A 23870-nucleotide genomic window follows, 5' to 3' on the forward strand; every position below is an offset into this window, starting at 1 on the left:
ATGTATTTAAGATCTCAGTCCTCAGACAGTAACTTCTTCCTTGCAAACCACTTCAATTTACCGGAGTTGCTAGAGCACTGCTGTTAAATTAGGAATGAATTATAAATGAAAATTAAACAATTTAAGGACAAAATTTGATCTTCCTTTTGGCCAGCATTAGTAAGCTATTAAGATGTTAAGAATTTTATCATTAACAGGTCTGTTGAAATAATGCACATTAGAAATATATATTACAATTGTCAACATCAGGTCCATTTAAGTATTAAGTATTAGTTTAAGGGGATTTTTAATAATTTAGGAGTTTTGTACACAGTCTAAGAAAAATAAGAATTGGTGGCATCAATGGCCATTTCCAACTTGTTTTGTTATTTATTAAACATAGCAGCAATCAAATTTCCTTTCAATGTATTCAGCAGAAATATGTCTTTCACATTTAATGGATATTGTTTCCTTTCAACAAAAGAATAAATATTACAAAGCAAGAAATAGTGTGCTGTGGTGAAGTTATCAATGCTCCTGATCTGATGCTGAAAGCTACCTTTCTCCTCTTCTAATTTGTGATATAGTTCATTAGATTCATCCCACCTGTTTTGGAGGAACTTATTACCTAATTCACCTTGCACAAATGTGACTTTTCTTTTTTAAGATTACCTACATTATGTTCCATTGAAATTAATTAGTCTGCCAATTTTTCAAGTGTCATTGGTTTCTTGTAGCACTGTAACAGCAGAAATGAACACTTAATTTCCACTGCCACCAACCTCATAGTTCCCACACCCCACACTTCCCGTTTCTACCTCCTACCCAAGATCCACAAACCTGCCTGTCCAGGTAGACCTATTGTCTCAGCTTGCTCCTGCCCCACTGAACTCATTTCTGCATACCTTGATACTGTCTTATCCCCCCTTGTTCAATCTCTTCCCACCTATGTTCGTGACACTTCTCATGCTTTGAATTTTTTCAATAATTTTAAGTTCCCTGGCCCCCACCGTCTTAATTTCACCATGGACGTCCAGTCCCTATATACCTCCATCCCCCACCCAGATGGTCTCGAAGCTCTTCTCTTCTTTTTGGATTCCAGACCTAACCAATTCCCCTCTACCACCACTCTCCTCCGTCTAGCGGAATTAGTTCTTACTCTCAATAATTTCTCCTTTGGCTCCTCCCACTTCCTCCAAACCAAGGGTGTAGCCATGGGCACCCATATGGGTCCCAGTTATGCCTGCCCTTTTGTTGGCTTTGTGGAACAGTCCATGTTCCAAGTCTATACCGGTATCCGTCCGCTTCTTTTCCTTCGCTACATTGACGACTGCATTGGCACTGCCTCTTGCACGCATGCTGAGCTCATCGACTTCATTAACTTTGCCTCCAACTCTCACCCTGCCCTCAAATTTACCTGGTCCATTTCTGACACCTCCCTCCCCTTTCTTGATCTTTCTGTCTCCATCTCTGGAGATGCCTTATCTACTGATATCTATTATAAGCCTACAGACTCTCACAGCTACCTGGACTATTCCTCTTCCCACCCTGTCCCTTGCAAAAATGCTATCCCCTTCTCACAATTCCTCCGTCTCCGCCGCATCTGCTCTCAGGATGAGGCTTTTCATTCCAGGATGAAGGGGATGTCTTCCTTTTTTAAACAAAGGGGCTTCCCTTTTTCCACCATCAACTCTGCTCTCAAACGCATCTCTCCCATTTCCCGCACATCTGCCCTCACCCCATCCACCCGCCACCCCACTCGGGATAGGGTTCCCCTTGTCCTCACCTACCACCCCACAAGCCTCCAGGTCCAATGTATAGTTCTCCGTAACTTCTGCCACCTCCAATGCGATCCCACTACCAAGCATATCTTTCCCTCCCACCCCTTTCTGCTTTCCGTAGGGATCGCTCCCTACGCGACTCCCTTGTCCACTCGTCCACCCATTCCTTCCCACCGATCTCCCTCCTGGCACTTATCCTTGTAAGCAGAACAAGTGCTACACCTGCCCTTACACTTCCTCCCTCACCACCATTCAGGGCCCCAGACAGTCCTTCCAGGTGAGGTGACACTTCACCTGTGAGTTGGCTGGTGTGGTATACTGCGTCTGGTGCTCCCGGTGTGGCCTTTTATATATTGGTGAGACCCGACGCAGACTGGGAGACTGTTTTGCTGAACACCTACGTTCGGTCCACCAGAGAAAGCAGGATCTCCCAGTGGCCACACATTTTAATTCCATGTCCCGTTCCCATTCTGATATGTCTATCCATGGCCTCCTCTACTGTCAAGATGAATCCAAACTCAGGTTGGAGGAACAACACCTTATATACCGGCTGGGTAGCCTCCAACCTGATGGCATGAACATTGACTTCTCTAACTACCGTTAATGCCCCTTCTTACCTCATCCCTGACATATTTAGTTGTTTGCCCGTTCTCCATCTCCCTCTAGTGCTTTCCCCCCCCCCCACCTCTTTCTCCCAAGGCCTCCCGTCCCATGATCCCTTCCTTTCTCCAGCTCAGTATCACTTTTGCCAATCACCTTTCCAGCTCTTAGCTTCATCCCACCCCCTCCGGTCTTCTCCCATCATTTCGCTTTTCCCCCTCCCCCCACTACTTTCAAATCTCTTACAATCTTTCCTTTCAGTTGGTCCTGACGAAAGGTCTCGGCCCGAAACGTCGACAGTGCTTCTCCTTATAGATGCTGCCTGGCCTGCTGTGTTCCACCAGCATTTTGTGTGTGTTGTTTGAATTTCCAGCACCTGCAGATTTCCTCGTGTTTGCACTTCCTTACCTATTTTTGTCTCCTTTGAACTGGGTTTCACCAACCTACCTAAGAAATTTTTTTGCAGCTTTCTTAAGTCAGAAGCAATTCTTGTATGTCCACCAATAATTGAGAGCTTTCCATCAAACAATATTCCTTAAGTTTAGAGTGAGTTTTACCATGGTATTGACTATTAAATAATGAGTTAATTAAGTATATTTATAACTTTTATTTATTGTTGCAAGAGACAAATACAAGTTCAACATCAATACATTTTCAATTTACTGCAGTGTATAATTTCAATAACAGCAAATATTTTAGAATATTCTGGCATCACAGATGACACAGCTCAGCTTTAACTTGGAGTCAGACAAACAGTCAGACATACAGTCAAACAAAACATTTCTTGAATTTTAGCTAATTTCAATTAACAGATAAATACACAATTGCATTAAGACTAATACTTACATAATTATAAACATAATATATGTTTTACATAATTAGTGCACCTATTACAAAATAATTGTACAAAGCATTTTGAAAATGTTTAACCATGAAAATAAGTTCCTCAATGGAAATTATTATAAACATTCAAACAACATTCAAAATGAATCTCGAAAGAGTATAATGTGATTATAGAAATGATCATCTGCAGGGAATGATTAAGTGGTGATTTGAATAACCAAAGCCTGAAATTATATTTGGACTTATTTATAAATGTTTAATATGCTCAAATTTCATTTCCTTTATCTGATATTTTTAAGGTCTATGAACCAATTATATATGGGAAATACTACTTCTGAAATAGCAAGAAAATGAATTTGATATGGAATTGTTCACAGAGAATGATATTAAACCGTGTGACTGTATTCACTGCACATAAAGATATGCTCTAAACATTAAGATAATAATTATATACATAGAAACTGGTAAAAAGGAATATCGGACTATTATATTGGAATGTGGTTCATGCTGCAAGCATTAAAGTTGCATCTTTTGTAAACAATCACAAATAAAGTTAAAGTGCAAACCTATACTATTATATGATTCTCTGAGTACCTCATGCCCTGCAATAAAAAGTTTTATTACAATTAAATAAATATAATTTATGTTTTCATATAAATAATTTTACAATATTTTATTTTCTCTTATGCTTTAGGTATTTTAACTTGGGTCATAAGCATCCAAAAATATTAAATTTCCAAGTCCTTTTTTAAAGTTAATTCATCTGTAACTGTAATAACTTTTTAATGCTATATTTATTAAGCCAGACATTGCCCTTAATTACTTCTTCCTATACAATGAAATGATCAGCATATTTCAGTAGCATGCAATAAATTCAATTATATATAATACATCTGACAATTAAATGAAATTTTTATAGCCCAAAGATTTGCTTAAAGTTATTAGTGGAGAGTGTGACTTGTCTGAAAATTTGAAATTTGAATTAATATGCCTGTTTATATTTTTGTTAATTTCTTGTATCAATTTGTGCAATTTTTCAATGTCTGAAATTCATTTTTATTAGTTTTCTTTTAAGAACCAGTTCTTAATTTATTTGAGCTAGAATTGCAGCAGAAATATTTATTTCAAAGGCCTGTAGTTTGGGTCATCTCCATATTTGATTATTTTGTTCTCCTGATGGCCAGCAGCTGAAACTGCCCCCATTTCTAGTCATGCAGCATTTTCATTGCCATCTGTATTCTTACATGAGAGTGCAATGCCTTTTGTGATACTTCTCATACCATTTGATGTCTTAATTTCTGATTTAAGAGCAGAGGGAAAGCAAAATTCTTTGAAACATCTTTTGAAATTTTCATCCAGAAAGGCATAAAGAACAGGATTGAGGCTGCTATTGGCATAGCCAAGGGCAACACAAAAATGCCAGCTTGGCATAATAGTTAAAATTTCACGATTACACACAGCTTGCACCAACACTAGAACATGGACTGGAGTCCAACAGATAATGAAGACAGCAACAACCACCAAGACCATTCTTGTGATTCTGCGCAGGTTCCTGTCCTTCTCCTTTGATCCGGAAAGTATGCGCACTCTTCGCAACCGCCTGAGCATTAATGTGTAGCAAATGGTTATGACAACAACTGGGATGACAAAAGAGAAGAAAAACACAGCAATCTCAATTATAGGCTTCCAGTAACTGTGGGGCTGAGGGTGAACCAAAAGGCATTCAATTTCTGAAAAAAAAAGGAAAAAGTACAATGTATTAACATTTGAATATTGTCACATCTATTGCAGTAAGCTTGCAAGTGTTTTGCAATAAGCTTGCATAGTGGCGGGGGTGCAACAGTAGCATTGTGGCAAGAGTGATGCTATCGCAGCTTGGAATGTTGGAGTTCAAAGTCAAATTCCAGCGGCGTCATTAAGAGGTTGTGTGTTCTCCGCGAGGTTGTGCGTTTCCGCAGGATGCTCCATTTTCCTCCCACAGTTCAAAGGCATTCTGTTTAGTATGTTAATTGGTGATTGTAAATTGTCCTGAGCTAAGAAGAAGAATGCCCTTAACTCTAAGTGGAGTCATTGGGACACCATCATGATGGCGTTTTCTTTTAGCAAGCTTTCTTGATTTTACGAGGCCAAGTTCCTACTTGATGCTCAACCCAACACAGACAGAAAACATGCAAGGGAGCCTTTGCTCTGAAGACCGGTGCTGATGCCACTACACCACCAACCGACTTGTCCTGTGCTAAGGCTAGAGTTAAATAGTGTGTTGCTGGGCAGCATGGTTTGTTGTTCTGTGCTTTGTCTCTAAATAAAGTTAAAATAAACTTTGAATTATTAATTGACACACTAAGTGATTAAATATGAAGGGACAAGTTCAAGCATAATCAGACCTAATTAGGTAAGTGTTAACTAAACCAGAAAGTGAAGATTTTATTCTGTCTCCATTTTAAAGTCACACTGTTTATGTTACGACTAATTTATCCCATTTATGTACTTGTTGTGGAAACTGTCATTATAACTGTGTCATGCTATGATTGTACTCTCAAGCCATTCACTAAGCAAGTTTGTTCAGTGATCAACCAAATTATGTCGACCAGAAGACTCTAGGTGCCCAATTAAAATGTTTGCCTTAAGCTCATAAGGGAGATAGCTAAGAGATGCTAGCAGGCACAAATCACACAAATGCTACAGAGTAAGCCCATGCTGATTTTGTGCAAGATAAATTCATTTATCTCACTTTCCCAGCTTCATTCCATAACTCTGCAATATTTTTTTCATTCTTATTCTTTTTAATTTTTTTTTTCTTTGAGTCCAGTGTTCGAATCTGTCTCCACTACTCACACACTCCCAACATTATACTCCAGATCCTAGTCATTCACAGTGCCAGTCAAATTAGGAAAAGGAAAGTTACTCAGAGTTTGTGTGTCTAATTAAGAACATAAGGCCATAAGATATAGGAGTAGAAGCAGGACATTTGGCCCATCGAGTCTGTTCCACCTTTCGAACATGGGCTGATCCAATTCTTCCAGTCATCCCCACTCCCCAGCTTTCACCCCATACCCTTTGACGCCCTGGCTAATCAAGAACTTTTTATCTCTGCCTTAAATACACCCAATGACTTGGCCTCCACCGGCGCTTTTGGCAACAAATTCCACAGACTTACAACTCTCTGACTAAAGTAATTTCTCTGCATCTCAGTCCTAAATGGACATCCTTCAATCCTGAAGTCATGCCCTCATGTCCTAGAATCCCCTACCATGGGAAATAACTTTGCCAAATCTAATCTGTCCAGGCCTTTTAACATTTGGAATGTTTCTATGAGATCCCCCCTCATTCTCCTGAACTCCAGGGAACACAGCCCAAGAGCTGCCAGATGTTTCTCATACAGTAACCCTCTTATTCCTGAAATCATTCTCATGAATCTTCTCTGAACCCTCTCCAATGTCAGTATATCCTTTCTAAAATAAAGGAACCCAAAACTGCACACAATACTCCGTGTGGTCTCATGAGTGCCTTATAGAGCCTCAACATCACATCCCTGCTCTTGTATTCTATACAGTACCTCTTGAAAAGAATGCCAACATTGCATTTGCCTTCTTCACAGCCGACCCAACCTGGAGGTTAACCTTCAGGTATCCTGCATAAGGACTCCCAAGTCCCTTTGCATCTCTGCATTTTGAATTCTCTCCCCATAAATAATAGTCTGCCCCGTTTATTTCTTCCACTAAAGTGCATGACCATACACATTCCAATATTGTATTTCATTTGCCACTTCTTTGCCCAGTCCCCTAAACTATCAAAGTCTCACTGCAGGCTCTCTGTTTCCTCAACACTACCTGCTCCTCCACCTATCTTTGCATCATCGGCAAATTTAGCCACAAATCCATTAATTCTACAGTCAAAATCATTGACATACATTGTAAAAAGCAGTGGTCCCAACACTGACCCCTGCGGAACTCCGCTGGTAACTGGCAGCCAGCCAGAATAGGATCCCTCTATTCCCACTCTCTTTTTTCTGCCGACCAACCAATGCTCCACCCATGCTAGTAACTTCCCTGTAATTCCATTGGCTCTTATCTTGCTAAGGAGCCTCATGTGTGGCACCTTGTCAAAGGCCTTCTGAAAATCCAAGTACACCACGTCTACTGCATCTAATTTCCTTAAAGAACTGCAGTCGGTTAGTCAGGCAGGATTTTCCTTTCAGGAAACCATACTGGCTTTGGCCTATTTTGTTATGTGCCTCCAGGTACTCTATAATCTCATCCCTAACTATCGATTCCAATAACTTCCTAACCACTGAAGTCAGGCTAACAGGTCTATAGTTTCCTTTCTGCTGCCTCCCACCCTTCTTAAATAGTGGAGTAACATTTGCAATTTTCCTGTCATCTGGTACAATGCCAGAATTTATTGATTCTTGAAAGATCATTGTTAATGCCTCTGCAATCCCTCCTGCTACTTCCTTCAGAACCCGAGGGTGCATCCCATCAGGTCCAGGAGATTTATCCACCCTCAGACCATTAAGCTTCTTGAGCACCTTCTCAGTCATAATTTTCGCGCACATACTTCACTATTGGAATGGCTGCCATTGCTAAAAATGCATAGTTTACCTACAGGAAAACAATCATCCTGGGCTACGATTTATGGCAAATATATTGTTCATACACAATACTGATCATTGTAAATACAGTATATAATGCCAGCAAAGTTGTGATGCTAAAGAAATCTCCGTCAAGCTCCCTGTCTACTAAACATCCTTAAGCCAAAATTACCCCAAATTAGATACATATTAGGTCTATGCATGTTGCTCTCGATTTCCAGCATCTACTGAATCTTGTGATTACATATTAAATCTGTTTACTGCACTTTTCCAGTTAGCTCTTCAACCTCTAGACTGCCTCCAAATCTGAATCAATGTGATATTTTCACTCTCTGACCAGCTAATGGAGCAATCTTCATATTTATTATTTACTTATTTAGGGACAGGGACTCCCAGCCCAATGAGCTGCACTGCCCAGCAACTCACTTATTTAACCCTGGCCTAATCACAAGACATTTTACAATGACCAATATACCATCTAAACAATATCTTTGGACTCTGGGAAGAAACTGGAGGACCTGGAGGGTTCTTCTGCACAAGGGAAGAACAATACAAACTTTCTGAGGGTGCCAGAATTGAACTCTGAACCCTGATGCCCTGAGCTGCAATAATGTCCTGCTAACCATTATGCTACCATGGTGCCCTATCCCTAATAATTTTTCCTGGATGCTTTTCTCCTCACATTCCATCAATTGAACCACTCTACTACCCTAATCATCATTAAATTGTGGTAGGACAATTGGAGAGACCACTATGGTCACAGGGAGTAGATGGAAACTCCATATGAACAGCAACAAAGGTCATAATTGAACCTAGGTCACTGGAACTTTGAAGCAGTAACATGCTGTAGATCATCAGTAATGTTAGTAAAGGCATACTTTTTAAACTACATACATCTTACATCTTAGTGTATAGTGACATTTTGCTGTGACTTACCCTTATTTTCGGTGTCAGCTGATCCCATGATCATTGCTGGTATTCCAATTACAGAAGCAAACACCCAGATGCACACATTTACAATCTTGGCATTGAAGGGTGTTCGCATATCTAATGCTTTAACAGGGTGACAGACAGCAATGTACCGATCGACACTCATCACTGTCAGAGTTAGGATGCTGGTGAACATATTGTAGTAGTCAATTGAGATTGCTAATTTACAGACAATATTTCCAAAAGGCCAGAATCCCAAGAGTGCATCAGTCGCTTGGAAAGGTAATGTTATTAATTCTAATGCATCTGCAAGTGCAAGATTGAATATATATATGTTTGTTGCTGTCTTCATCTTGGTATACCTGTAAGAAATGAACCTTATGAAAGGTGGAGTTTTACTTGTAACTTAACCAGCATAATTGAACATATGAACAGATTTATACATCACATTTATTAAAGATATTGAAACATTGCCCTCATAAATACACAATCCACAGTGCAATTTTTACCTTACAAATGAGATATTAATCCAGCAGAGAGTACTGACGGTGCAGTAACAAAATCATACAATTTCCACCTCAATAATTTACAGAAAATTACCACCTAATGATGTTCTGTTTGTTGTGAAATGACTATTACAGAAGCAATTGTTCTGGTACGATATTTTGTCAAAAGGTTAGTCCATTGCTTGACTTTTCACATCTAGTACAATGCATTCCAGTGAACAACAATGTAATAATTGCACAGATGAATCACTCCATGGCACAAACAAGAATGATTGTATCTACTTGCAAATGAATTGATAGTTCTTTGGGGAAAAATGTTCTTCCTTACTACATTAAAATCAAAAATATGTCAGCACAGGAAGTAGGTTATTTATTCAATTACTCCTGAACTGATGCAATTTTTCTGATGGAGCAATTTCATTCCTTTGTTTTCTCAAACCCTTTTTTCAAATATTTTGACATTAAATTTCTTTAATTTATATCAAGGTTACAATTGATAAAGGGTTCTATTGCTCCATACACTTTCTATGGTACGGGAGTTTCTTCTGGTATTCCTCTTCACTCTTCAATTGAGAATCCTGGGCATAAGGACTTGAAAGGTAATGTGGACAAAATGACATAGTGGTTCCAGGATGCCAATAGAGTTCTGATTGGGTGAAATTTATATCTAGAAATTCAGTGCCTTTAAAATAGATTGACAGCAAGTGAAACATTCAAATTCAGCAGTCTTCAGTGAAGCGCCAAACAGCATGATGGGCATCATAAAATTTACAGTGCCTTAGCATTAAAAAAACAAGCTATAATAGTTTACCTTAGTGCTAAAACTTTTCCTACCACCACATAAAATGATATCCTGTTTGAAACTCTTATTACACAAAAATTGCATCAATAGAACAGCAAAACAGCTCACATTACAGTACTACTATTGCCATTTATATCTGAATGGTCATTGAACAAATACTTAAGCTGTAGAAAATACTATCACATGAAGCTGAAGTTGACACATGACTAATTTTGATGAAAATGATCTAAATGCTGATCTCATAGCAGTATTATGAAACCCGCTTGCTATGATCGATAATTGTTTTCCCATTAAATTCTTTGTACCAATACCTAATTAATATCAGGGTTAACCCAAAATAAAGAGTACACGAGTAATGTAAATAAAATAAATTTAGTCAGTTTTAATCAGTACACAGAATGCTGTATTGTACAAACAAATTGCTCTTAAACATTGGGAAATGTATGGCCAGGCAGCATCTATGGAAAGGATTAAACATTCCACGTTTTAGGCTGAGACTCTTCATTAGGAGTTCTGCTTGACCCACTGAGTTTGTGCTTTGGATTTCTAGCATCTGTGGATTTTCTCATGTCAGTGATAGGGAAATGTATAATTGCTTGGTATTGCTTCATAGTGGGGGCAGCAAGGTAACATAGTGGTTAGTACAATGCTTTATAGTATCAGAAACCCAGGGTCCAATTCCTGCCACAGTTTGTACATTCTCCCCAGGACCACGTGGATTTTCTCTGGGTGCTCCAGTTACCTCCCACAGTTCCAAAATGTACTGATTGTAAATCATACTACTAGTACTCAGAAATACATGGTTCTCAGTAGTAAATCATTGTAAGTTGTCCTGTGTTTAGGCTAGGATTAAACCAGGGTTCTGTTGAGTGGGTGGCACAGCTTGAGGGGCCAGAAGGTCCCATTCTTGGTTTTTATCTCAATAATAAATATTCTGTGAGCACAGTTAAAGGAAGACTATGAGAAATTTGCTAAATGACAGAGAAATAATGAAATTGATTTCAGTACTACATTGTCATGCCAGAAGGTGTTTGCCAAACACACACCTTAGGTTCTTAACAATGAAAATAATTGGAGTTTTTTTTAACATGTAATTAATTATATTTGCAACCTCTTTAAATGGTTTGCCATCAGTAATTAATTGCTCATCTACATGATTCCAGGAATCTTTTCTGGAACCACGTGGACATCTGGTTGACTCTGGGAAGAAATTACCACTGGGCTGAGAAAAAGTTTCAAGGCTGTGATCAATGCTTCCTTGAAATCAAGAGCTAATACATTATACCATTTTATACTGCTAAATTGACGAAAGAGACAATTGTAAGGTATTGTTAAAAATAAATGTATTATCTGGCAAGAAGATATAGAGTGGCCAACTGCATCTCCCACTACCATTCCAAATTATCTGTCTGTTCACTAGAATCAGAATCAGGTTTATTATCACTGGCATGTGACATGAAATTTATTAATTTAGCAGCAGCAGTTTAATGCAATACATAATCTAGCAGGAAGGAAAAATAATAATAAATAAAATAAAGCATAATAATGATAAATTAATGATAAATCAATTACATATATTGAATAGATTTTAAAAAACATGCAAACACAGAAATGCTGTATATTTTAAAAAAGTGAGGTAGTATCCAAAGCTTCTATGTCCATTTAGGAATCGGATGGCAGAGGGGAAGAAGCTGTTCCTGAATCACTGAGTGTGTGCCTTCAGGCTTTTGTATCTCCTATCTGATGGTAACAGTGCGAAAAGGACATGTTCTGGGTGCTGGAGGTCCTTAATAATGGACGCTACCTTTCTGAGACACCGCTCCCTAAAGGTGTCCTGGGTATTTTGTAGGATAGTGCCCAAGATAGAGCTGACTAGATTTACAATCCTCTGCAGTTTCTTTCGGCCCTGTGTGGTAGCCCCTCCATCCCAGAGAGTGAGGCAGCCTGTCAGAATGCTCTCCACGGAACAACTATAGAAGATTTTCAGTGTATTTGTTGAAATGCCAAATCTCTTCAAATTCTCTTCAAAAAAGTATAGCCTTGTATGTATGTATGTCTTGCTTTCTTTATAACTACATCGATATTTTGGGACCAGGTTAGATCCTCAGAGATCTTGACACCCAGGAACTGGAAGCTGCTCACTCTCTCCAATTCTAATCCCTCTGAAAGTTGGTATGTGTTCCTTCATTTTACCCTTCTGGAAGTCCACAATCAGCTCTTTCATATTACTGACGTTGAGTGCAAGGTTGTTGCTGCGGCACCATTCCACTAGTTGGCATATCTCACTCCTGTACGCCCTCTCATCACCACCTGAGATTCTACCATCTATGGTTGTATCGTCAGCAAATTTATAGATGGCATTTGAGTTATGCCTAGCTGCACAGTCACGTGTATACAGAGAGTAGAGCAGTGGGCTAAGCACACACCCCTGAGGTGTGCCAGTGTTGATCATCAGCAAGGAGAAGATGTTACCACCAATCTGCACAGACTGTGGTCTTCCAGTTAGGAAGTCAAGGATCCAATTGCAGAGGGAGGTACAGAATCCCAAGATCTGCAACTTCTCAATCAGGATTGTGGGGATGATGGTATTAAATGCTGAGCTATAGTCTATGAACAACATCCTGACGTAGGTGTTTGTGTTGTCTAGGTGGTATAAAGCCATGTGGAGAGCCATTGATATTGTGTCTGCCATTGACCTATTGTGGTGATAATTAAATTGTAATAGGTCCAGGTCTTTGCTGAGGCAAGAGTTCAGTCTAGACATAAGCAACCTCTCAAAGCATTTTATCACTGTTGATGTGAGTGCAACCGGGCTATAGTCATTAAGGCAGCCCACATTATCCTTCCTAGGCACTGGTATAATTGTTGCCTTTTTGAAGCAAGTGAGAACTTCTGCTCATAGTAGTGAGAGGTTGAAAATGTCCATAAGCATGCCCCTTCCCCCATGACCCCTCCAAATGAGGGTAGAGTCTGCCCATTACAGGTTTATCATGTGGAGTTATTATGGGACCTAATGGTCTTCTGATTCCGTTCCAAACAAGTGGTTCCAATGTTTTTAGTTGAGATTGATACTTATCCCTATTTCATGGAATAGTTTTATCTGACTGTAAATTATCCTTGTACACAATGTAACTTTAAATTATTTGAATTTGTTTTCCATATACTTTGTGTTAACTGTATGAACCAAAAATCAATTGACTGTAAGAACCAAATATCAAGTCATCTGCCTTGTTTGCAAAGTTAGTTTTTCTAATACTTCAATATATTTACAGTTAACGAATATTCTATGAAATAATGAAAAATCTTATTTCTATTCACAGTATCATTATCTTTTACCAAGCAGCATTACCTCTGGCAGGCTCAGAAATCAAACATGCATGGTCCAAACAATTAACCACTCATATCATCCAAAACTTTCAATGCCATGCTTTATAAATTTAGAAAAATTATCATTTTCCTGGATTTGTCCCAGGAGGTCTTGCCAGTCCAAAGGAAAATTTAAGTGTTCACATCAATTTACATGTATTTTTATCAATGCAAAGCCTCATACCTCAGTGTTCAGATTTGGAACTGCACGTCATCGAAACAAATTCCCATGCACACAAAAGACAAATCTTGCAAAAGAAACAGGTCTGAAATATACCAGAAGTTGAATGAAAGCTGCTTATAAATGTACAATAGACTACCGTGATTCCTAAGACATATTTATTTATTGTTTGGACATCAATAACCACTGCTTCAAAACTCAACCATCCTACATTTTTCCGTGTTAGGCCTGCCATGATAAGAGTGGAGATCGGAGTAGATCCACATCACTGTGCTCTCTCAAATGTGCCTCTTTCAAGTTAGAATTATTGCTGGGAATGCTCATATCACCAGTTAATCCTGCACAGCTTTACCAGCTGGGTGTTTGCAGTTTACTGAGCAGCCAAATCAATACATCAGAAAGAATATTTCCATTCTAATTGCTGTCATAACTTTAGCAAGAAGCAAATCATATGCTGTCAACAAAATCCCCAATTATAACATTGTTCGGTCACTTAACAATAATGGCATTTGAGAGTGATGAAGTTAAATATTTATTTTCCTGATCACAATCCACTGTTCTGCTAGGTATTTAAATATTACAGAAACAAATCAGTCCATTGGTAGAGATCTATAAAAGAAAAAATGAGTCTTAGTTCACCCATTGAAATCACAGGTTAACTACATAATTAACATTATGCCTTAAATGTAGCCATTACTTCAGTTCTATTACCCTAGAGCAGATCCATATCATGAGTTGATAATGATGGAAGATCACCTTCTTTAAGAAGAATTTATGGGTTAAATGATTAGAAACGTGGTCCCAGAACTCACAAAGAAGCACTCAAACACTCGAGTCACATCACTGTCACATTATTTGAATTTCCAAACATTACATATTCCATCCTGCCACTCTATCCACAGCCTTGATTAATTGCTAAATATATGCAAACTCTGAGGGTGTTCTTTAAAGCTGATTTTGGGCTATGAAGAAGGTGGAAGTCCTCTTCATAGCCCAGAATCAGTTTTAGATAGATAGATAGATAGATACTTTATTCATCCCCATGGGGAAATTCAACTTATTTTCCAATGTCCCATACACTTGATGTTTTAAAGAACATCTTCAGAGTTTGTGTATGTTTGGCAATTAATTTCTTCTTCTTGTCAGAAAGCTTGTTATGAAAATAGTTAATAGATGCAAGCCTTCTTTTTCAGTCAAGTATCAAGCAACGTCAGGAGCATAAAATGAGCTGAAACCACAGAAATGGCTATATTTCAAATATACTGCATAAAATAACATGTTTAACAAAGGAAGTTCAAATAATAAATGACAGGTATCACCTAGATATACATATTGCTTACTAAAATTAAACTAAGACTACAATGTACCCAATTTCATAGTATTTCCTATTTTTATGATGTAGCATTTATGACTACTGAGTGTTATTGTCTATGATGTTGGAGAAAGTTCTAATGTTGTTCATAAATCATGAGATTTTATCCTTGTTTCTTTTTTACAGGAAGATCATAAATGATCATGTAACAAATAAATTTGTATTTCCACTGTACATTGCAAACTCAGGGTAACAGCATTCGCAAGCAACACTGACATGTATCAGCATGTCAACCACAAGAATAGTTGTAATTATCAATAAATAAATATACAGCCTCTCCAGGAGAGAAACATTTAAAAATGTAAATAGGAAATATTTATCTGTGGCAGATAAACAATCAAATCATACAGGTTCTAGGCTGCAATTACAGGCCATAGGAAGATAAAGCAATTTCCTTTCAGACCAGCTTTAAATTTATAGGTTTAATTACAAATAATAGTCAAAGTCAAGTTAGGTAAGTGTATTACTGAGGCTATAATTAGTACATTGTAAAAGTTAGCTTCTCTGTTTATCAAGTCATAGAGTCACAGCATTACACTGTACTAAAACAGGCCCTTCAGCCAAACTCTTCCATACTGACCCAGTTGTCTACTTGAGCTAGTCCCATTTGGGTACAATTGGCCTAAACGTCTTCTAAACCTTTCCCTTAACCTGATTGAAATGTTTTTTTTTACATTTATTAGTCCATGCAGTTACAACAATTTTCTTATCCACAGCATTGCTGATAAATCTGTGCAAGGCCAAATTAAAATTAATATTATATCAACAGCTTAAAAGAGATAATTAAAAAAAGCAGATGCTAGAAATGTAAATGCTTGAAACATTTGCCTGGCAGCATTCTGTGGAAGGAGAAACAGAAGTTAACATTTCAAGATCAATGGCCCTTACTATTTGCTGTGTGTTCCTGGCACCTTTTGTTTCTACCGAGGTTTGAAGCTTCATTGTCCTGGATGGTTATAACTCCTTCTCCTCAATTCCAATCAACCCACTTCTGCATAGACAGTACAGTGGCAGCAGATAGCCGCTGGACATTTGATTTTCCAGGGCAGTGGTGTAATTTGCATGAGAATGTTGCATAAGTGAATTTTGGATTCACAGACAATTAACAAAGTTTTTATGCGCTAACAATTTCAACTGATGAATATTCAATGTGAAATATAATATCTGAATCATACCTTACAGCAATTATTCTTTAGTTTTTTTTAAAATTAATTACCAAAGTCATACCATTTTAAAAAATGACACCATACTGTTATTGAGCATTAATTGCCTCATACACATAAAGTATTACGTCAGGGCAAACTGGAATTAAATTGTTGCTTATGGTTTTATTTTGGTTTCCACATATTTGTCTTTGATTAAGTTAGTCTGTTTTGTTGATATTCATGCTGTGCTCCTTTGCCTTTATGTATGACCTCGAGTTTAATTATTGTCATTAATCTGACCATAGACATATAGTCTGGGTGGTACATTTCAATTTCCATGCTAAAGCTGTGTGGCCACTTACCCTAGGACTCAGAACAACAGGTACAGAAGGGAAATGAAACTTACAAGAAAAACATCGGAAGCTGATGGAAAATTAAAATGAGCCACAAATGGATAAGACTTCAGATTGCCAGAATATAAAAGTAGCTTGTAGATTACAAAGACTGCATCAATGTTCAATTTATAGGTTAAAACTTAATGTCAATATTTCACATTTTTGTGCATAAATATCTTAATTAAATAGTGAAAGGCCTGGATAGAATGAATGTGGAAAAGGAGTTTCCATTAGCAGAAATGTCTAGGATCCAAGGGTCAGCCTCAGAGTAAAGAGAAGTCTGTTTAAGACAGGGGTGAGGAGAAGTTTCTTCAGCCAGAAGGTGGTGAATATATGGAATTTGTTGCCAAAGAGGGCAGTGGAGGCCAAATCATTGGGTGTAGCTAAGGTAGAGATTGATAGGTGCTTGATTAGTAAAGTAGTTGAGGCTTATAGGGAGGAGGTGGGAGAATGAAGCTGAAAACAACAATGAGTCAACATTGAATTGTGGAGCAGACACAGTGGGCCAAATGGATCGTATCTTATGGTCTTAACTTCAGAGCAACAAGTAGCAGTAATTAAACAAAAAAGCTATATTATTAATGGTTATGTGAAACTAATTATCATGTCTGACCCAAACATTAATAAATTTCTGGAGCAGTGTTAATGACCAGGATTTTGCTAATTACACAGAAAATCACCAGTATCTAAGACCTGACTTGTCAGGACTATAACTTGAATATGGATGCATCACACTTAGACACTAAGCTTTGCTAACCGTTTTCCAACTGTGCTTCTTCGCTGGACTCTGAATTTGCTGAGATTTTGTAGCATTTGCATTACTGAATCTGCAGCAAGATTCACATGAAACCAATTTTTGAATGGAGATGGTTAGGCTGATGAACTTGGGGCTTCACCACATAGTTCCATGATATCCTTAGCAAGTGGGGCTGTTGATGGAGAAAAAGGAAAGTTCTGGGACAGAGACATTTGGACGGTATATGTAAATGTTGGGTCCAATCTGGAATATACAGTTCACAATTTACATCAATTAACTTTCATGAGCCTTTCATAATGAATCTTCCCTGATCCAAATACCCATAATTGTGTTAACTGAGAATTTTTCTGACTTTTTAAACATTAATGGCATTTTTGAGCATCAGAAACATTTTGCTTTGGTAAATTTGTCAAAGTAAAATTTCACCTTTGCTGTAGGCAGTGCCCATACAGAATCCAGAGAAGAAAATTTGAAAACACAATCTATAAAACACAGGTTAGAAACCCCAGTGAAGTATGTGTACACTTAAGTGAGGATTTAATTTAATCTCAAGCAATTACAATTTTGCTGTTTTGTTTGCTCTAAGTATCTTGTATAGCAGAAAATAATAAAACAATGAAGATTGCTAATTTCCCAGATGGTTTCAAAAGCAATGAATTGAGTTCAATTTGGCTACATTGCAGTGTTAAATGGGTGTTATAGAATTCTTGTCAATCTTATCTATTCATCTGAACAATAAAATACTCCATTGATGTTTTTAAAAAAATATTTTCATGAAATGTTTTTGTTAGGATCTCAGGATAAAGGGCAAAAGAACTCTTTATGTGATGATGTTCCTCACATCTTAATCATCTAGTCACACCAAGGTGCAATCAGTAAATGGTCTTGGAAAATACTTAGCTAAATGATGAGTAGATCCTCCCACATTTCTTTGCCTCCTATATGTCATGGTTTTACAATTTTGGACATGACATTGGCAAATGATAACATTAAATTTATTTATACGCCAGCATTGATTTGGGAAGTCCTTTCACACTTCGTCATATTCTTTAATCCTTAGTCTAAATACAACTTCACTGTACATCAGCAGCAAGAGCAACAGCTCTCTAAGTTCACGCTTGTTAATGTTCAGTTTAAAAAGATGGATCCAAAAGCCTGTTTCCTTGCTTTATGGGGTAGTGCTAAAAGTGCATCAGACAGCACATAGCAGTTTTGGATGCAAATATTTTAGCGAACGATTAATGTTATTGTTTATGACGATGAAGGGCGGTGTTACAGGATTATGAAGCAGTAGGGTCATTGTGTAGAATTTGGTCAGATTTCCATTTCCATCCTCTGAATAGTTTGTCACCAGGCAATAAAGCAGGAGTTCTGACCAATTCTATTGCCTGGATGTAAGATGCTCCAGAGGACTCTCCTCATGTTCTGAATAGATTGCTTTTCTTGACCTATCCCACAAAAAAAAACTAGTTCTTTATCTCATTAACTCTTTATAAAACTTTGCCAGAAACAAGATACATCTGACTATGCAACTTTAAGCATAATCCAGTTCAAAACATCTTTGGGTATCCTTAAAAGGTATTGAAAGGAGCCATAATTACTTTATTACAACCATATCATCTTATCCATATTTTAAATTGTTTCATGAATGCAACACAGTAACAGCAGCAGCAAGCTGCTGTTTAAAGACTAATAAATGCTTCTTTAGCAGCTTATTAAGAAGTCGGGAACATTTTTGTATGTGTGATCTGACTGCCACATCACTTGTTTGTGCACTATAACTGTCTGTGCACGCGGCAACGCAGGTGCAAGCAAATATGTACAACCTTCAACAAACCAAAGGTCAGCTTACATCTATAGAAATTTGCTGTGGTGTGGCAGCACGGCATGCAATAAGAAACATCAGCATTCAACAATAATAATGAACAATGAATTATAAAAATAAAATTCGATGTTAAAGTACTGATATGGAAAAAATGTACATAAATACCAGCATGTACAGTATTTATAATGCAACCAGGAGTATAAAGTGTAAAGAATTTATGTGTCTTTGTGAAGGGCTATGGGAAAGTGTCTCTGTGAATGGGGAAGGGGGCAGGGAACAGCCTTCAGAAAGACATTTTTTTATACTGCCTCTGAAAGAGGAGAGAAAATCTCTTTGAAAGGGACACATTTCTGTGAAGGGGAGAATGGACAAATTATGGAAAAGAAACCAGAACCTATTATAAGAGGCATACATTTCTGTTTGAGAGGGAGAAAGGCATGACTGTGAAAGAGACATAGATGTCCTTGAAGAAAGGAGGTGAATGTATCACTGATGAGATGATGTCTGCCAGTGGGGAAGAGTTACAATTCAAGTACAGTGGTAGGCAGGTTCTACTTTATGTGGATTAAAGCCAGTGAAATTCATTTTCCAAGCTTTCAGAAGTGAAATATTTCACCTGGGAAATAGCAGGTAAACTTCAAATTTGACATTTAAGCATAATCAATTTAGAATCTGTAGAGAGCTATGTCCCAAAAACAGATGGTGCTCCTATTTGCTTCAAGGAATTACTGACATTTACAGTGCCTTGATAAAGTATTCAGCCCCAACCCTTTGTTCACATAAATGAGTATCACTACTATGGATTTTGATAAATTTAACTGAGAATTTTTATTTGTGAATCATGTGCTCTTTACCCCAACAATGGAGCCCAAAAAGGATGGAAAAACTAAAAATACAAAAACTGAAATGTCAGCTTTTCAAAAGTATTCATCCCCCTTAGTTGAACCACCTCACAGCTATAAGTCTCTATTTGCTTTGCACAATGCAATGAAGTAAGATTTGCGGGATCCTCCTTGCACAAGCTGTGCCAGGTTAGTTGGGGAGCAGAAGTGGACAGAATTGTTGAGGTCTTGCCAGAGATGTTCGATCGGGTTAAGGTCAGGACTCTGGCTGGACTCAATTTCTTTATTTGAAGCTACTACATAGTTGCTCTGGCTGTGTACTTAGGGCTGTTGTCCTGCTGAAAGACAAACTTACTGCCCAGTTTGAGCTCTCTGGCAGAGCGGAGCAGATTTTTATCCACCATCGCTCTGTATTTAGCAGCATTCACCTTTCCATCAAACCTGACTAGATTTCCAGTCCTTGCTGCTAACAAGCATCCCCATAGCATGATGCTACCTCCGCCTTACTTTACAGTAGGGGTGGTGTTACATAGCTGAGGCACAGCATTAGATTCACGTCACATGTCCTGCTTGGTGTTGAGGCCAGAGAATTCCACTTTAGTCTCACCCGCCACAAGATCTGCTTCCACATCTTCTAAGATGCTTTGCAAAGTCTTCACAGACAATGAGATGCTTTTTTTTTCAGTCAGGGCTTTATCCTTGCCACTCTTTCATAAATACCCCCTTTTTTTGTGCAAGGCCTTAGAGATTGTGGAGCCATGAATTTCATCTCCAGTTGCAGCCACTGACTTCTGCAGCTCACTCAGAGTGACTGTTGGCATCGCAGTAACCTCTCTTACATGTGCCATTCTTCTCCAGCGACTAAGTTTGAGGGGCCACCTGACCCTAGCAGTGTGGCTGTAGTGTCATATTTTTTTCCACTTTTTCATGATGGACTGCACTGAGTTATATTTAGTGCCTTTGAGATGGTCTCGTACCCTTCCCCAGATTTGTGCTTCTCTAATAGCATTTCCCTGACTTGTATCTTATCTTCATTATGATTTGGTCTGTTGAAAATCTACCATACTGTTGGACCTTGGAGGAGTGGGGGGGGGGGGGGAGGTATTTAATCTTATGGATTCATCGAAAACAGTCACTCCTCCAATTTTCTACATTAACAAATTTGGTAAAGTATAATATTTTGCACCTGAGGAATGTTAGCACAGTAATTACTAAGGGGATGGATTTTTTTTAGCCTCACAATTTTGGTTTTTAATTTTTAGTAAATTGTTGACAGACTTTGGAATTTTTCATTTGATTTGACATGATGGGCAATATTTTGTACATTAGCCTAAAAATCCTACTTCAATATAATTTAAATTTAGAAAACGAGACAGTACAATGTGAAAGTAGTTGTGGGGTCTGAACACCTTTTCGGGGCACTGTGCAGAAATACCTTCAGAGTGGCCAAGTCAGGAGAGAGGAACCTTCAATTGACAAGAGTGTCAATGTTTCCCATCCATTGACAAATGAGCCAAAAGATTCCACAAGTTGGTGTATTTTTTTAATTTTTTTATGTATTTTCAATGTAAAAATATTGAATTTATCCTTCAAAGTAAATGAGAAGAACATATATCCATTTAATGTTTAAAGAGATTTGAAGCAACTAAGTTGTTAAAGAATTGAAAGGCAATTTACTAAAATGTTTTGAATAAAGACAAAAGTAATCAGTTAACTTACCAAAGAACTGTATGGAAAAGAAATCGAATAGAATACATCAGCAACGGGTGGAACATACAACTCATCAAAATAAATGAATATGCGACAATAGTAAAGATATATCAATGAGTTGGGGGGACGATGGATTTATGGATGCTGAGCGGGAGAGATAAGAACTGGAGTAAATTAGAGCCAGTAATATTCATGAATCTATTGCTGTTGATCGATCTATTATTTGTAATACGCTTGTTAACTTCATCATACGATGTAACTAATCTGAAAACTGGTTACATTTGACTTAACGCATATCACCAGTCACGGCGAAACTAGCTCCCAAATTTGAAGTGAATCAATTTCGACCTCTGGGTCCAAAATGCCATATTTCACTGTTAAACCGATTTAATCCAATGGACATTGATAAATGCTGTAAAAAGGAAATCATTGCACCAGGAACTATTGTGGATATGAACGTATTTCGCATTTTACAGATGGGGTGAAAACAATGGGAAAAGTAATTTATTTCCTGCATACCCATCCCAGAATAAACCTAAACATTCCAAGCGGGCAATTTACCATCCCCTTTCTCCGTAATAGGAATCGGTTAACACCATAAAACATGCAATATCTACATAAAATAGTTTGTAATCTGCCGTTCCGAAAGAACAGAAATATTAAATAAAAACCAGGTTCGCAACGTCAGTTTACATAATCTCAGAGGAATTGAGCGCTCTCGTTATTTGTAAGTTCTTATCAATTTATTCCGCAATGAAAGTTTATTATATACCAACCTGAATGAAAAATAAAACAGCTATTATTTGTGAAACATTTGAATTCCGTATTTTACCGTAGTTTATTTACATTGTAATATGAGGGATCTATGAATTTCGAGCCCCGTCCTATCCCTATGAGGGCGCTCTAAGGCAGCACACTCTCTCTCTCACACACACACAAACTGAGTTTCCCGTTTATATAAACGTTTTTAAAACTGTTTGAAATAAACATTAAAAAATAAAATGCTTACCTGACAATTACGTACATTACCAGACAGTTGCCCACCAGCCCCACTATGCAAATAAATAGATAGATCACCACGGTGGCAATTTTAGTCGTGGTTGACCAGTCTATTATGAGGTCGGTAACATTGTCAGACCAGCGATCAAGAAGAATCGTGTAATTTTCATCGAAAGAGTCATTAAGATATTTTAACTGATTTAAACTCCCCAAAGCGCAGACGGTGTCAAAATCCATTGTGCCTCTTGACCTGCGGTAAGGTAACATAAGAAACACAATGTATCTTTTCAAGTGGAAATACACTTCTGTATGCTTGCATATAATAACTAATTATAAACAACGAACAGATTATTACAATGAAATACGAAATTACGTTTCAAGCACTGTACCCGTGGTAGAGAAGTGGACTTCAGAAAGCTTAATGAATTTCAAAGTGCAGCTTGATAGCACATTGATTTCCTTCCATTTGTTGTTCCGCCCAGAACAGAATGATGGAGCTGAGATCCTCTACAAGTTAGGTATTTTGAAATCTTCAGACACATTCCTCTCTTTGGATGGTGCTGAGAAGGTTCCTAGTTTTAACGATGTGGACCCTCACAGTCGTCAAAGTTCCAATCTGCTACTGGTGAGCAGTGTTTAGCTTCAGGTTGACTGACCTACGTGCCCGCCCACTTTACTATTTTTTTAAAATTCCAGCGTCTTGCCTTCACTTCCGAACTGTCCACTGTTACTTTGCACTCAAATAGCAAGCTTCATTCTGCAGCTGGTTCCCATCCACAAAATGTAGATGTCAATACCAATACCTTTGCAAAAAATAGATATTTTTTCACATTCACAATTTCACAAAATAACCTCAGGATGCAGTGTGTAAACCACGCACCAGAGGTCGCTCCGAGCACCAATCCTTTCTGAATCTCACGCAAAACTGAACCCAGCTCTTCTAAACGAGCTGAGAAATTGGATCTCGGAGCGCCCTATTCGTGCGCAAATCAGACATAAAAGCGTTTCAAATGTTCTTTAATGAGATCAAAGCACAGAACACACATTGCCGCTATTCCTGCGTAAAATGGAGCATGAGGTTGTGACCAATCACCAGCGATGAAAGTAACCATGAGCAGGTGGCATTACTTTATTCATGAGTGAAAGGGGCATGGATTCCCCTCACTGCATACCTTCCGAATTCACTGCAGACTCCTGAAGTGCTTTCCGAGGACTTCGGTGTCAGCGGACAGTGCAGACTTTTGTT

At 38.1% G+C, this 23870-nt stretch overlaps 1 protein-coding gene across 3 annotated transcripts; it reads right to left on the bottom strand.

Annotated features, from left to right (window-relative positions):
- Positions 1 to 2952: 2952 nt before the first annotated feature.
- oprl1 (opiate receptor-like 1) lies at positions 2953 to 23485 on the bottom strand. 3 transcript variants are annotated; one of them, XM_073061848.1, is made up of 4 exons: positions 22980 to 23485; positions 22635 to 22874; positions 8731 to 9086; positions 2953 to 4933 (listed from the first exon to the last, which is right to left on the bottom strand). In XM_073061848.1, the coding sequence occupies exons 2-4, from the start codon at positions 22859 to 22861 to the stop codon at positions 4413 to 4415; spliced, it is 1104 nt and encodes a 367-aa protein (XP_072917949.1). In that variant the 5' UTR covers positions 22862 to 22874; positions 22980 to 23485; the 3' UTR covers positions 2953 to 4412. The 3 variants fall into 3 exon arrangements, with proteins under 3 accessions (XP_072917949.1, XP_072917947.1, XP_072917946.1); XM_073061846.1 differs by having other exon boundaries at positions 23014 to 23484; XM_073061845.1 differs by having other exon boundaries at positions 22998 to 23484.
- Between the last annotated feature and the right edge of the window lie 385 nt (positions 23486 to 23870).

Source organism: Hemitrygon akajei, chromosome 11 (assembly GCF_048418815.1).
Source record: "Hemitrygon akajei chromosome 11, sHemAka1.3, whole genome shotgun sequence".
NCBI lineage: Eukaryota > Metazoa > Chordata > Chondrichthyes > Myliobatiformes > Dasyatidae > Hemitrygon > Hemitrygon akajei.

What these genes read in the sequence shown, in the direction of transcription:
- oprl1 (XM_073061848.1), bottom strand. Translation starts at nt 22,861, where the DNA reads ATGGATTTTGACACCGTCTGCGCTTTGGGGAGTTTAAATCAGTTAAAA. An exon ending in GTAATGTACGTAATTGTCAG is followed by an intron (nt 9,087 to 22,634) that starts GTAAGCATTTTA and finishes CATTTCTTACAG; the next exon opens with GTATACCAAGATGAAGACAG. An exon ending in AGCTGACACCGAAAATAAGG is followed by an intron (nt 4,934 to 8,730) that starts GTAAGTCACAGC and finishes TTTTTTTTTCAG; the next exon opens with AAATTGAATGCCTTTTGGTT.